Source organism: Myodes glareolus, chromosome 12 (genome assembly GCF_982192425.1).
Source record: "Myodes glareolus chromosome 12, mMyoGla1.1, whole genome shotgun sequence".
Classification (NCBI taxonomy): domain Eukaryota; kingdom Metazoa; phylum Chordata; class Mammalia; order Rodentia; family Cricetidae; genus Myodes; species Myodes glareolus.
The window spans coordinates 28,056,777-28,071,828 of NC_142037.1; the positions used below are offsets into that span (position 1 = coordinate 28,056,777).

Below are 15,052 nucleotides of genomic sequence, written 5' to 3' on the forward strand. Positions count from 1 at the left end.
TTACTGAGTCGCTGGAAGCCGTCTTGCAGCCGTGGAGATAATTCCACAATGAAGTTAGAACTAACCACGGTCTTCTGCTGAACCCTGCCCAGTGACTAAAGGCTATGGTGTCCCTGTTGGGAGCAAGAGGGACCTGCCACCTGCCACCCCAGTGGGGTGCACATCTCCTGCGCTAAGCTCTCGGGAGTTAAGTGTGAAGCCTGAAGCATCCCCCTGAGGTGTCAACACAGTAGCCTTGGGCCATGCTCTCCCCATGGAAGCTGTAACCCATACAGCAGAGATGGGCAGAACTCCAGGAGGCTGATCAGACTGCCTTGCTACCTGTGTATGGCAAGTTGGGGGACTTGAAGGAAAAGAGAGCCACAGTCCTGCCACACCCTCAAGACTATGGTGACTGGTGACTCTTCCTGCTGATTCTGCGGTGTGTGCCCTTTCTCCACAGAGGGTCTCTAGTGTCTTCTTTCCTTCCTTCCTCCCTTCCTTCCTCTCTCTCTCTCTCTCTCTTTCTTTCTTCCAAGACAGGGTCTTTATGTAGCCTTGGCTGTCCTGGAACTCATTGGATTGACCACGGTGGCCTTGAACTCAGAGATCTGCCTATCTCTGTCCCCTAAATCCTGAGATCAATGATGTACCTGGTTCATTCTGAGAAACAGACGCAGAAATTCCTGTCTGCTGTTTGACAAAGCCCCCTTTGCACACAGCATGTTTGAGGCCTGAGGAGACTAGGGGCTCATTGCAGCAATGCTTTTTCTGGATACCAGGTCACAAGCGCATTCCCAGAACCCTGAACTTGGCTTCAAGAGGACCCCTACATCCCTCAGGAAAGCTGCCTCTTACAGGAGATTGTCTGCTGGGAGGCCTCTAATTAAACCCCTTTGGATGACATCCAAGAAATGCCTGCCTCGACCAGCACTTGACCCTGTAATGCTATCGATGTGGCGTCCCCTGGGGCCTGAAAAACTTTCTTCTCCCACTGAACCACTGCTATATCGAGGACCCAGGTAAGCTGTTGGCCTGAAGTCTATTTCCTGAGTGTTTCTTGGAGTTATAGATGAGAAATCCAGCCGCTAACCGGATTCCATGAGTGTTGCCCGAGGCTGTTCCAGCAGACCTGGTAGCTGTGGCGTAAACACAAGAGGACGGACAAAGAAATGCAATAAACTGAAGGAGGAGGGTGTGCTAGACCCTCCTGGACCCACAGTGTGGAGGTCCCTGGCAGCCACTCTAAGGTGACTCTCGGCTAAGACGGCGTCTCATGACCTTGGCCATGAGGAGGCTGCAATGGTTCACTGATGTCTGTCCAGACAGACCCTGGTGCTCTCCTGAAAACAACTGGTCATGGGTCTCAGGAGCTCCAGCCTGGCAAAGGGTAGGTACCCCTCACATTCTCCTCTCCAGAGCCCCCTCCAACACAGCTGCAGCTCCCCTGAGAAAACTTTCCTGGCACCCCCATCGTTGACTTCCTCCAGCTCCTTGTTCCCCTCTCTTCGCTCTCCCCATCCACTCTACAAAGAGGCCAGACCCTCAGGTACACCAGGACCCCCGGAAGCCCCTCCTCACTACAAAATAGTGATTTTGCAGATTTGCAAAAGCTCAATGACTCCGTGCTGCTCCTATGTGCAGGGGGCATGTGGTCCTGAGAAACAGCCTCCAGAGTAGGTGATTTCCATAATTACGCTCCCCAGACCCTTCCCACCACGTTCGGCTGACAGCTCTTTCGGCCCTGCCAAATGGGCTTGCTCTGGCTCCCCCTTATAGCCCACCCCCCCACACTCTGTTTCTTCAAACATACAAATACTCACACTTCACAATAAGTAAATGGTTTTCTTAAAAAAAAAAAAAAACTCCCCCTTTCTTTTTCATGAAGCAGATGGTGGGTCTCAGGAACTTGGTGGGAATTAGGCTTTCTGATTTTCTAATAATTTTCAGCATCTCGCACAAAAAGCACAAGCTCATTTTCATTCTGATGTTAAGTACCATATGGCCCATCATCCATGGAACGTGGCAGCTTCATAACCAGAGTAATGTGGGAGGGAGGAGCTTCCTTACGAGACCAGTGTGTGTGAGCCAATCGGATTCAAGAGCGACTGCCATTTGATAATAATATTGTATATGGCAGAGGCCTAATTATCCCTCTTTTATGGTATGTGTTAATTTTCTCTGCCAGTTTCCCTAATTACAACTGCCACCCAAAGGACGACTCTTTGTAAATACTCTGTAAACATTTGAAAAGACAGACAGCGTGTGCACGAAGAAAGCCCGCCCCGGCTTGCGAAGCTGTCTAGAAGATTAGCTGACATTTCATATGTTTGTCAATTGCTCAAGCAGCCAAGAAGGACTTGTGACTGTATGGAAAGAGCCCTTCCTTTCCCATGACATCATGAGCTGTCCTGTATATTCTGGGACCACTGTTTTGAGGGACAGTTTTGGGGTTTTTTTTTTAAATGGTTGCCTTTTGTTACTCTGAAGTGAACTGTCCTGCGAATTCTGGCAAACGTATATGCCAGATTTATTCATACCCAGATATAAGAGTGTCTCTATTGTCAAGCAAGTTCCCTTGGTGCCCCTTCTCTGCCAGCTGATCCCCAGCTCTCCACTGTTCTCTTACCGGGACTTGGGGATAGTTTTGCTTGCTCTCAAACTCCACACGCACCGGGTCATAAAGCACACCTTCTGCTGTGTCCGCCATTTTAATGTTTTGCTTCTTTCCCAGGACACTCGAATCAGACGTTATCCTTTCTTTTAAGCAGACATTTATAAACACAGCTTTGTCCAGTGCACTTCTGGTAAGATGAACGCTGACCCAGCACGACAATCTTCTTGTTATGTGCCACGAGAAACTTGCATTGTTCACAGGACAGCGGGAAAGGGCATGATACCACACACTTAAGTAAACTTTAGCTATTGTTTAAGAACATAAATTGGAAGGATGTCGCAGGGGCAAGGATCAGGGTAAAAACCCCCACCCTTAGCTGGTTTTGTTGAGTGTTCTACATTTGTATCTGTCTAGCATTGTGTGCTTCTTGATCTCCCCTGGCGTGGCTAACACCTCAAGGTGGCTTGGGTGGGGATGCCTAGGCTGAAGGTATATCTGGGGTTAAAACCAGAGTTTCAAGTCAGGCACTATGGGACTGACTGGTGGCCCTAGCTAGTTGGGAAGCTGACGTGAGAGATTGTTTCACAATAGACGGGGCAATGTAACAAGAACCTATCTCAGAACCAAAACACATTATGTCAGAAGACTGGTGTTGTGAGTCGGGCTTGTAATCTCACCACTAGGATGGCTGAGGCAGGGGAATGGGGAACTCAAGACAGGAAGACCCTGTCTCAAAACAAATTAATAAAAACCTAACAATCTGAACCAAAGGCTCCAAATTTCTTTCAGTTCTATTTCCAAAGTTATTAATTAGCATTGAAAAGCCAGGGGAACCAATACCGGCAGACCAAGCAGTCTGTTTCCTGAAATGTCCGCAGCCACAGGGTGCTTTAGACTGGCCACACAGCTGTGGAAATCATCGGTTTGTTTTTTGTTTTTTGTTTTTTTACCGCACCCCTGCACTGCACCTGGCACCGCGCACTCGGCTTAGTTAAGGATAAATCACACAACACTGCCGTGCTCGCTCCAATGGATATGAGCAACGTCCTTCCGGTCTGCCTAATTCCCTTTCCTCCTTATAACGACTTTGTAAAGTTGGTCCTCTTATTAACACACACACCCCGAAAGATGAAAACAGGGTTGAAGAGAAGTCAGAGGCTTTCTTAAGGCTACCACGCTAGCGGGGGTCAAACTGGAACAGCCCCCTTTCTTTTACAGTAAAAGCTTAGGGAATAAGGTGATATCCCCTTCTCTAGCAAAGTCAGCTATCAGGTCTTATTGGTCCGTTTTCCCTCATCTAGCAGAGAAAGATGGAGTTTTGATTTGCATGTGGACCGAGGCTTGAGTTTCAGCACCTAGCCCTTTCATTTCACATCAGAGTCTTCGCTTGGGACCCAAGAAAGCAGCGAGAACGTAGGCTTTTTCCACAGTGAGGCCACACACTCACGAACCCAGATCGCCTCCCTGCGGACACGCGCCTGCACTACCCAGATCTCACTTCCTCTCTTCAGTTTGCGGTTTATTTTCAGCCATCGGCGGACCGGGAATTGTTGGGCGTGGAGCGCCACCATGTGGCCAAAGTCGTGCACCCCGGCAGATCCTTGAAAGGAATGCGGGGTGTGAGGTTGGCTCCAGATACTCAGCCTTGATTACTAAAGTAGCAGGGGCTGGTATCTTCTCCAGGTACCGTCCTGTAACTGCAGTGCTACACACAGAAACAGGCTTGGAAGGTGGTGATAAATCTAAATGTACCGTGACATGCAGGGGCTCATTTAAGACCAACTTCAGCTTCCTTTAAGTTTAATTGAATCTGATTCATTTGATAAAGTAAAAGCCAAAAACGGATAACCCAACTGTCACGTTGCAGACAACTGACTGTCGCTTAAATGTGGATGCTTTGAAAGCCCAGAAAAACCTTAGCTGCAATACTGACCATTCCCATTGTGCCCCAGCAGCTGCCGTGAGGGCCCAGGCACCATCCAGACATGATTCTGTATCAGGAGCTGGGGCTCTGGAGCAGCCCTCGGCAGACTTCTGGGAGGTGGTCACAGACACGTGACTTTGGAGAGCCCGCTTTCACCACAAACTGGTACCCTGTCTTCCTGAAAGTGGTTTTCTTAGTTGGTTCTTCCTCCAGCGATGCTTAGAACGTTCTTGGAAGTTTTCTCTTACTACTGTTTAAGTGTGTGGCTAAATTAATATCCTAGGCAATAATTAATGCAGCTTCATTATAGCCAGTTAATGATATGGATAGGCCGTGCACTTAGACAGGTAATGATCACTTAATTATCACCTTCACGCTCTAAGTTAGAAGTGTTAAACCGCATATGTGAGATGCACTGTCTTTCAAGCACCATTACAGTACAGGAAGTCTGGGTCCGGCCTGGGTCTCACCTCAGGCTGAAGATGATGATGATGATGTCAATGATGATAGTGAGCCAGGAGGGTGGCACACACTTTTAATCTTGGGACGTGGGACACGGAGGCAAGACCTCTGAATTCTAAGCCAGCCTAGCCTACATATTGAGTTCTGGACTTGTCAGAGCTACATAATGAAACTGTCTTTAAAATGAGGGAGAGGGGCTGGAAAGATGGCTCCACTCCTTGTTCTCCCAGAGGATCCAGGTTTTTATTCCCAGTAGCTATATCAGGTGTCTCACAACTACTTATATCTGGAGATCCACCAGAGGACCCGGTGTCCTCTGCCTCTCTGGGCACCTGTAAACTCATGGCATACATAAGCTCCTGCAGGGACATACACATATGTATAAATGAATGCATTTTTATTTTATTCTATTCTATTTTATTTTGAGGCAACGTTTTCCTTGTATTCCTGGATGTCCTGGACCATGCACACACGATACAGCCTTGGCCTGAATCCCTCTTTAGCCCCAAACCCTTCATAAGTTACTGCCTCTTGCTGTCTGCATCACTCTGTTTATTCAGAAGAGCTGCAGGTCAGTCCACCCACAATTTGTCATTAGCATGGTTCCAAGCACGGAGAACAGAGAGAACTCCAAGAGAAACAGGGAGTGTTTGTGTAAGTGAGCATCCACCCACTCTGAATACAACCAAGAGGACCCCTGCTGGTGGGATGGAGCGCAGCGCCTGCTGGGAGTGCCTGCAAGCTGAATGTGGAGCAGGAGAGAAAGTTCCTTGGCAAGGTCTGCCCGATCTTTGCCCAGCCAGCCTCTTCTGACTAAGACTTTCCTGGGACAAAACTTCGGTGACATCGTGGGCCTTCTGCACAGCTTGCTGCCATCCTTCTGACGCTTCACACTTCAGTGCAATCTTGTCATCCATGTCTGTCCCGCCCACTGAGTTAAAGCCAGGCAGGCCTCTATTCATATTATAATCCCAGACACAGGATAGAGCACTGCTCAGTATTTTTGGGCCAAATGACAAATGAATCGACCAACACACAATGCCCTTGGCCCCACCCAAGAGCATATCCATCATATGCTGGCATCTTGTGTGGCATGAGATCTATTCAGTGTCAACTCTGGCTGGAGGCAGTTAGCCACTGGGGAAGCAGGCTAAACCGCACACGCGCACACACACACACACACACACACACACACACACACACACACACACAGGGATCACAGAGAGACCCAGCCCAGGGATTCCATCTGGCCATATCTGACAATGTCTTTAGGTGAGCACCATGATTCCAGGAGGAGAGAGATCAAACAGGATGGAGAAGCTGAGGAGGCCAGGTCAAGCAGGAGCAGACAGGAGGCCCGAGAATGCTTCCTGCGGATGGGCAGTTCAGACTGATTATCACAACATCCTGGGGACTTGCCACCTCTTCCTCCAGCTCCTGCGTCTTCTCAGGAGGCTGTGCCACCTCCTCCCTTCCACCAGCCCCAGTCCATGGTTGGATGCTTTATCTCCATGTGATCAACTCTCTTTGGACTTCACCTCCTTTCTGTGGTTGTCTGTTAGAAAACCCACCCTTCCATCAGGAGCATCTCTTGGTTGTACACTCCTTCCCCACACTTCTGATGGGCTGTTCTTTGAATGCCTGTTCCCCGACACAACATGCCCCTCTGGAACTGTCTTCTGGAGGCTAAATCCATCTTTCAAGACTCCAAGCACCCACAGAACCTCTTCCTCCTCAAGCCTAGGCTACATACGCTCTCTATATTTATGAATTTCCAGGGCAGGTAGAGACACTCGATGAAGCAACAGGATCTTGACTGTTTAACCCAGGCTCATGCTGATCTTTCCTCTGAATCGCCAAGAAAAGGAACTGAAGAAAAGGAACTGTGTCTTTATTCTACATAGTGGCTGCTTAATAAAGACCCCCATGGAAGGCCCACCATTCTTCTTCTTTGCAGAATGGAGCTGCTGCCATATTCCTCCACTTGGGGATTCGGTATAGCTGGAGTCCTCCTGAAACTGGAAGCCATCTGGCAAGACAGAATTGACTCGTAATGTAGGATAGGAGGCAAAGGGATCTGGAAAAAGCAGCTATGTCAGAATGAGCTTGTCACTGAGCTATCAGAATCAAGTGTCAGTGGTGATCAAGTTGAGTTCATAAGGACTAGAATACCTTGTGGTCCTGAATAGGTATGGTTGGAAATGAATGGCCTCCCAAATATGCTTACCCAACCCCAGAACCTGTGAGCATGACCCTGCCTGGCAAAAGAGATCCTGATTATTTTATTAAATTAAAGACTTTGAGATGAATCAAGTATCCTGAATTACCCAAACAGGAGAGACTGATATTATTGCAAATTTTTTTTATAAAAGAGAGGCAGGGATCCAAATGAGCAGTCAGAGCTCTGAGGAAAAGTCTGAGGTCATGCAAAGAAAGGGTCCCTAGCCAAGGAATGCGGGCATCCTCAGAGACTAGAGAGGGCCTCCAGAAGGAACAGGCCCTACCACACTTAACCAATATGGCTGATTTGGGCTTTCTCACTCCCAAACTTTAGGAGAATAGACTTGTGGGTATTCTATGCTTTTATATTTGTGATAACTTAATGTATAATTATAACTTATTTGTGATCACTATTGAGATGGTAATTTGTGATAACTTACTAATAACAGCAAGAGACAAATCCCTATAAAAGGCTAGCGGTGGCACAGAGAAGACAGCCTCCTGTTAGAGCCACTCTGGCTTAACACCACATGGCTGTGTTCTCAGCTGCTGCATAGCAACCCAGCAACAGGAGGATCACATGGGGTCAGAAGTTGTGGGTGAGGGGACAGGAAGCCAGTGGCAAAAGTTCAGGGAGTCTCACTCTCTTTTGAATTTCTCTCTTTCTTTCCTTCAGTTCTTTTTCTTGGGCATTTACATATGTATGTGTCCATTGTGTGCACACATGTGCGTGTGTGTGCACATATATGTGTGCGAGGGCCAGAGGACAATCTCAGGTATCTTTCCTCAGGTACCACCCACCTCGCTTTTTGTCTGGGCTGGGTCTTTCATCGGTCTGGAGCTCACCCATCAGATACATTAACAGACCACAGGAATCCCAAAGATCCTCCAGTCTCTGCCTTCCCAGTGCTGGGATGACAAGTATGTGCCACCAAACTTGGCTTCTAGAGATTTTGTTCTACTTAAAAACAATTTTAACATGGGCTGTAGGGATTGAACTTGCAAGGTGAGAACTTCATCGACTAAGGTATCATTTTACACACACACACACTGTTTGACATTCCATCTTTGCAGGTTTTCATGCACCCAAACTAAGAAAGTTTTGGCCAGCTGATCCCCTTGAATAATTGGTCACCCTAGGAAGGACAAGAAGCAGTCAAAGCATCTTGGTTTTGCAAATTGGCTTTATTGTTTCCAGATTGACTTATCTCAAATTCTTATATTTCCTAGCCAAGATTCCTGAGCCATAGCCCAGAACCTGGGATTTAACACCAACTTCAAAGACAGGAAAGCTGTCCCGGAAGACAGGAGTTCAACCCCTAGAACTCTTCAGGCAGGCTGTGTCTTACTAAAGACAAACGCATCCAAAACCCCAAGCGAAGTGGACCAGCACAGCTTCGTGTCCCGCGGAGAAGAAACCCTAGAGAAGAAGAAAGTGTACTGGGCTCTGAGCATCTTCTCCATTCAAAGCACAAGATTTCCATGGTTCATCAGGGTAGCCTATAACAAACTGCTGCCTGGTGAGGCTGAGGGGAACTCCCCATCCCCACCCCCACGTGTGTCCGCAGCAGAGAAAGAAAGGCACATTCAGGGAAGACATCTGTGCTGAGAGACCACAGCAAGAAAACTGTCCATTAAACCACTCTCCAGGCATGGCTTCTCTGGTCAAACAACACACATACTGACATTGGCACTTGAAAAACACTGAAGAGGAAGACGCCAAGGGTGGGCGCGGGTTCTCCAGGGCAGCACCTGGGCTTGAAGTCCTTACAGCCGCTGCACAGTTGCTGGTTTCTCCTCCTCAGAGTTCAGAATTCTCAGCTTCAGACATCCGAGACCACAGAAATCAAGGTTTCTATTCCTACTGTTTCGTTTAGAGACGATCACACAGGCTTTTCTGCAGTTGTCATGGCCATTAAGCCTGGAGCATCCCTGGCTTGATTTAGATGATGCTTCTCTTTTTATGTCTGCTTCCCTGTGCCAGGTAGGCTCACATTCATGAGCATGCTCCCCTAAGAGTCGCTGCTATGCATACACACACACACACACACACACACTCACACACACAGTGATCTCAGCTCTCTCAGAAGTTAAGTAGGTATAAGCCTTGTGTGGTGTTTTGATTGAGAATGGCCTCCATAGGCTCATTTATTGAATACCTGGGCCCCAGTTGGTGGACCTGTTTGGGAAGGATTAGGAGGTGTTGTTATTCCATTGGCTCACTTTAAGAGCTAACCACGCCCATCCCAGCCACTTTTGACCCCTCCCCTCACCGCCATCTTCCTCTCTCTTTCTCTGGTGTGTGTGTGTGGATGTGTGCGTGTGCATATGTGTGTTTGTTTTGTCTCGTATGTATGTGTGTCTTTGTTTTCTCTCTGCTTTCTCTCCTTTAAGCAATAAATGTCTCCCTCTTCTTTAAATAATACTATGTCCTATGAGCCTTTTATCCGCCATAACCGCCTGCCTGACTCCCCGGCCGCATGGCACTACAGGGACTCACGGCCATCCTTGCCGGACTCCATGAGCCGCCCGGGACTTCCCATCATCATATTTATCATAAAAGAACAAAAGGTGTGGCCTTGTTGGAGGAGGTGTGTCACTGGGGGCAGCCTTGAGGTTTCAAAAGCAAAACCCAGTTAGCTTATGAGCTTGTTCTCCTGTCAGCTGCTCTCCCTCTTGCCCTTGTCCTCATTCTGCCTTATGGTGGTTTTCTCAAGATGTGAACTCTTAACTTATGCTCCAGCGCCATGCCGGCCTGCTTGTTGCCATGGCTCCCCACCATGGGGGGTTATGGCTTCACCCTCTGGAACTATAAGCTCCAAATGAATTCTTTCTTCTATAAGCTGCCTTTGTCATGGTGTCTTATCATGGAACTAAGACTCCTGGTTACTAGCTGGGTGAGAGAAAAAGTAGGAAGACCAACACATAGTGTCTTCTGTGACCTGTGACTCTTAGGCTTGACTGGGGGCAACTCTCTAGGGAAGGAAGAGTGTCTGCTGCACTGTATACAAAACAGGCATTGAAAATGGAGTTGAGAGTCAACATCAAAGGGAAAGAAAGCGTGGGCTCAGGGCCCCCAAGGTCAAGCGCTCAGCACAAAGGAGATTTATTTGCCCCACAGAGACAAAGTGCAGGGAATAAGAGACAGACAGGAGATAGAGGAAGAGGGAGAAGGGAATGAGAACAGGGGAGGTGGGGAAGGGAACAAGGGAGAGGGGGATGGGGTATTTGTACTGGGTGGGGGAGGGGAAGGACTGTCTCTGGATAAAGGAGAGACAAATGTGGCACGTGGGAAGATGGCCTTTTATAAAGGGGAAAACCCCATGTTAGGATGGGGGGGGGGTTGAATTTTGATTGGGGTATGTTAATTAGGTGAGCCACAGGGCTTCCGATTACTTGGCTTCAATACTTTGGTAACTGGACCTTGGTGGTCAGCCTCAGGAGGAGGAAGCGGCCAAATAAAAGAATAGACATTAGTAGCTAGATTCAGGGATACAATTGAACGGTTTTTAGCAAGGTGGAGGGAATGGGGAAGAAGGGCCTGTCCCGCCAGAGCCATGCTCAAGTGGGCTAGTGTCTCTTCTCAGACAGTGTCGGAACTACAAAAAGTCTTCCTAGTCAGAAAGAACATTATGTTCCTAGCTATCTGTAAGTGGGAGGTGCAGTGCCTGTCATGGGCTGGTTGTGTGGATACAGCTTTATCTGTGTGGGAATTGGAAAAGAGGAAGACCCGCCCACCTCCACCGCCTTGAGCCAGCTGCCTGTGTGCACGATACAACTGCTCCCTCCCCTACTGCCTGGATATCGACGTCTTTTTCAGCCTAACCTAGTGGTGCGGGAGAATTATCTGTATTTTGTCAATCATGTATTTTAATAAAACGCTGATTGGCCAGGCAGGAAGTATAGGCGGGTCAACCAGACAGGAAGTAGAGGCGGAGTAATGAGAATAGGATAAGGCTAGGGAGGAGAGAAGTTCCTCTGCCACTCCTGTCCAGACCACCAAAGAGGCAACATGTAAGCTGTCACACTGAGAAAGGTACTGAGCCCATGTGGCTAACGTAGATAAGAATAATGGGGTAACATAAGTTATAAGAGTTAACAAGAAGCCTGGCCTAATGGGCCAATCAGCTTTATAACTTATAGAGATCTCTGTGTGATTGATTTTCTCTGGGACTTGCCAGTTGTGGGGTACTGGGCGGGACAGAAACCCCAACAAGCCGGCCCTCATACTACAACCTAGCAAGCGAATTTGTGAAGGCCTTGAGAGGACCTTGAGCAGAAGGGGCTGCTTTCTTGACTGTGTCCTGCAAGAAAGGACTTCAAGAACTCAGGATGTCACCACTGGGCTTCTGAGGCACATCCCTGGAGGCTGTGGGTGGAAACTCCAGATCAGCTCCTTTCCAGTTCTGAGTACATGGAGCCATTTCCACCATCTTCTCTGTGTGACAGGCAAGGCAGGGCGTCAGGAACACTCATTCGAGGCCTCTGCTCCAGGACTCCAGCAGCATGGCTCTACTCCTCCTCTCCTGTCCACTGCTGTGTGAAGTCCAGTCTCTGAGTCCCCAGGACATGTCCCCTGGGAAGCTCAGGCTCTTTTTGGCACTAGTGGGGCAGTGTCGGAGTTTGGTTGTGTTACAACTTCATAATTTCATTTCCGACTCTACTCAACACCCCAAGCAAATCTCCTGTCAAAGACCCAAGCGAAGACTAGTCAGGTCAGGGCACGGTCCGCTCCCAGAGTCTTTCTCGAATCAGCCACTGCCCTTTGGGATTCTCTGCCTCGAAGTGAGCCTCCTCCAAAGCCCCCAGGGACTCCTGCGGAAAGAGCGCTTCGTCCCACTCTGTGTCTTCTCGGGAGAAGCCGCGGAGGATCTGTCTGGAGCTCCCCAGGCTGCAAGGGAAGGGTAAGGGAGAAAGTCAGACTCAAGCTGGCCGCTGCACAGAGGGGAGGGACACCCAAGTTAACGCCATTCCTTCTGAGACTATCCATTGTTCCGCCAGTTCTAGGCTTTAGGGAGGACCTTAAAGAGATACAGGGTGGGGTGTGGGTGGACTTCAGGGGGGCATTGACCTGGCCTTGAAGAAGGTCAAGGATGGGGAATGGATCATGGCTTCACTACGTTGAGTGCATGGTTTATTACTATGGGAGTAAAATGCTAGCAAGGAAACCCTGTATCTCAGAGAGTTGAAGGACTTGTGAAGGGGTCAACCATGGAGTCTGAACAGACTCTTGTGTCCTGTGGCACAGCCTGAGTGGTTGCCCTGCCTAAGGCAAGGGGAATAAGGGAGTTGGTCCTGGGAACTAATCTTGGGAGAGAAGGGTCTGGCAGCAGAGGGCACAGGAGCCAGTGGCATTAGGTCCTCACAGGGGCCAGGCCAGCAGGAAGTCCTGCTCTGCCCAGCAGAGGCTGGGCAGTGCCTTCCAACACAACAGTATCTCAGTGTAGGTTTACTTTCTGCTTGGCGCTCTACTCTGTAGGTAGAGAGGCCATTAAACAATACGCAGAGAGGAAGCAGGTCTGAACGGAGGACAGCAGTGAGCCAGGCTGCTGGAGAACAGACTGTGAGAAACCATCTCAGTCAAGCCCCGCCCCCCGTAAAATCCTAAAAAGCACTCCACGAGTCTGAAGCACGTGGAGATTATCTTGATTCCGCTAAGTCCAAGCACTTACTCTTTTTTGTGGGCTTTGGGCTTGAATTTCAGGGTGTTGAATGCCCCTTCCACAGCCTTGGGCAGGTAAATGGGGTGTCTCTCAAGCCTCCTCTGGGTGCCAGTGACCCTGTGTTCCGTGCTCCTTCGAAACCGGCTGTCTGCAGTGGCGGGAGCGGAGACGGCCTCGGAATGTCTGCGAGGTGCCCGCAGAATCCAGTTGGAATGCAAGCTGTGCTCCTGAGAGCTGGTTGCCACTGGAAGAGAGAAGCAAGTGAACTGGGCAGTTGGCCACTATCAGGAGAGCGGAACGTAAAAGAGGGCGTGAACAGGCGGGCAGTTCACAGCAAAGGAAGATAGGAGGCTGCATGGGCAGAGGGGGGCGGGGAGAGGCGGGAGGGGGAGGACGGAGTCTGGCTCAGCAAGCTTGAGCCTAGGGCGGAGCCCAGATCCGGACTCACTCGGGAAAGATGTCCCAAAGTACTGCTTATTGCTCAAAGAGATTCTATTTTTTGTTCAAGGTAAAATTATAAATAAAATCTGAGTGTGTTGAAAATCCTCTGTGAAAGTCATATGCCCAAGGGTTAATTAATTAACAGTGGTAGTGACCTGCAGATGGGATTTGTCTCTTAGTTTCTTCTTTCAATTAGTTTTTAGTTTTAGTGGTGTGAGTGTGAGGGTGGGTGCTCTCAGAGGCCAGAAAAGAGGGCTGAACGCCCTGAAGCTAGAATTACAGGAGCCCAGTGTGGGTGCTGGAAACAGAACTCTGGTCCTCTGTGAGAGCGATGGTACCTCGTGCCGGCTGAGCTGTGGCTCCCAGCACCTTTACATTCTTAGTGCTTCTGTGTGCCATCTGGTTCATTTGTTAGACAATGGACATCGATTATTGGTGCTCTGGGGGGAGGGGTGTCAGAGACAACCTTCAGGAGTCAGTTCTCTCTGGAGGTTGAAATCCATGTTTCAGGCTCAGGCACTTTTGCCACCGAGCCCTATTACTGGCTCTTGTATGGCTCCTTCCTCCCAATCACAGCCCTCCCTCCACATTTCCTGGGGGGCGTGGGGGATGGGGGGTGGGGAAGGTGCTTATCAGCGTCAGTGGTGAACGAAAGGTCACCACAGGTCATATGTGCCAGAACAAAAACTTGGAAGACACTGGAGGTTCCCTACTCAACACCATAGAAAGCATTGTAAACATTTATAATTCACACACACACACATATGTGTGTGTGTGTGTGTGTGTGTGTGTGTGTTTAGAGTTTATATAACTGTAAACAGCTGCTGGGATGGAGACTCTGAGCCGCCAAACTGTGGAGAGAAAGATGCGGGACTGTGATGTCCTGCAGGACGTCAGGACTCCGGAGTTGTCACCTGTGTTGGGGTGTGCTGCCTGGCGATGCAGGTGCTTTTGAGTTATCCCTGCTTTTGTAAGAAACCCCTCACCCCTACTCCTGTTCATAACCTCAATCAAAATGCACTGGTTCCCCTATCTGGACACTGGTGCCGTAGTTTCTGTGGTCTGTTGCTCGTTGTCTGTCTAGGTCCCAGCCCAGGGTAAGTAGGCATGTTTATGTTATGTCTGCCCAGGAAAAGTCACACAACACTGGCCGTTTTTCTCTCTTTCTTTTTGAGATAGAGCCTCACTGGGTAGTCCTGGTTGTTCTGGAACCCTTTACATAAACCCACAGAGATTCTTCTGCCACTGCCTCTCATGTGCAGGACTAAAGATGTTCCCCACTATGCCTGGAAAAATGACCTGTCTTATGTCTATGTTTTGTTTTGTTTTATTTTGTTTTGTTTTGAAAACAAGGCTTCATGTAGCCCCGGCTGATTTAAACTCTCTTTGCAGCCAAGAATATTCTTAGACTTCTGAGCTTCCTGCACCCTGCTCCCAGGTGCAATTACATGCGCCTTCACCATGGGTTCATGCAGTGCTGGGAATGGAACTTGGAACTTCGTGAGTGCCAGACAGACTCTCTTCCCACTGAGCTACACCCCCAGCCTTCCACACAGGGTGCTTTCTCATTACAACCATTAAGATGTCCCGTGTCCTTCAGGATTCTGCCCTCCTTGCCTCGGTGTTAGTGAGTTTCCAGTCCACTGTCATAGCGGCAGGAGCAGCACGGAAACAGGAGTGCACAAAGCTGCATGCAAGGTCGAGTGACCCACAGTGGGTGCCACCGTTGCAACCTCAGACGCCGTC

General features: G+C 49.1%; 1 protein-coding gene across 1 annotated transcript in view; it reads right to left on the reverse strand.

Annotated features, from left to right (window-relative positions):
- Positions 1 to 8,368: 8,368 nt before the first annotated feature.
- The window catches only part of C12H13orf42 (chromosome 12 C13orf42 homolog), a 34,901-nt gene continuing 28,217 nt past the window's right edge, over positions 8,369 to 15,052 (reverse strand). Inside the window, exons 4-6 of the mRNA XM_087912175.1 lie at positions 12,875 to 13,109; positions 11,439 to 12,093; positions 8,369 to 11,028 (exon numbers count right to left, since the gene is read on the reverse strand). Coding sequence (XP_087768301.1) covers positions 11,919 to 12,093; positions 12,875 to 13,109 — 410 coding nt within the window. The 3' untranslated portion in view covers positions 8,369 to 11,028; positions 11,439 to 11,918. The remainder of the gene's footprint in view (positions 11,029 to 11,438; positions 12,094 to 12,874; positions 13,110 to 15,052) is intronic.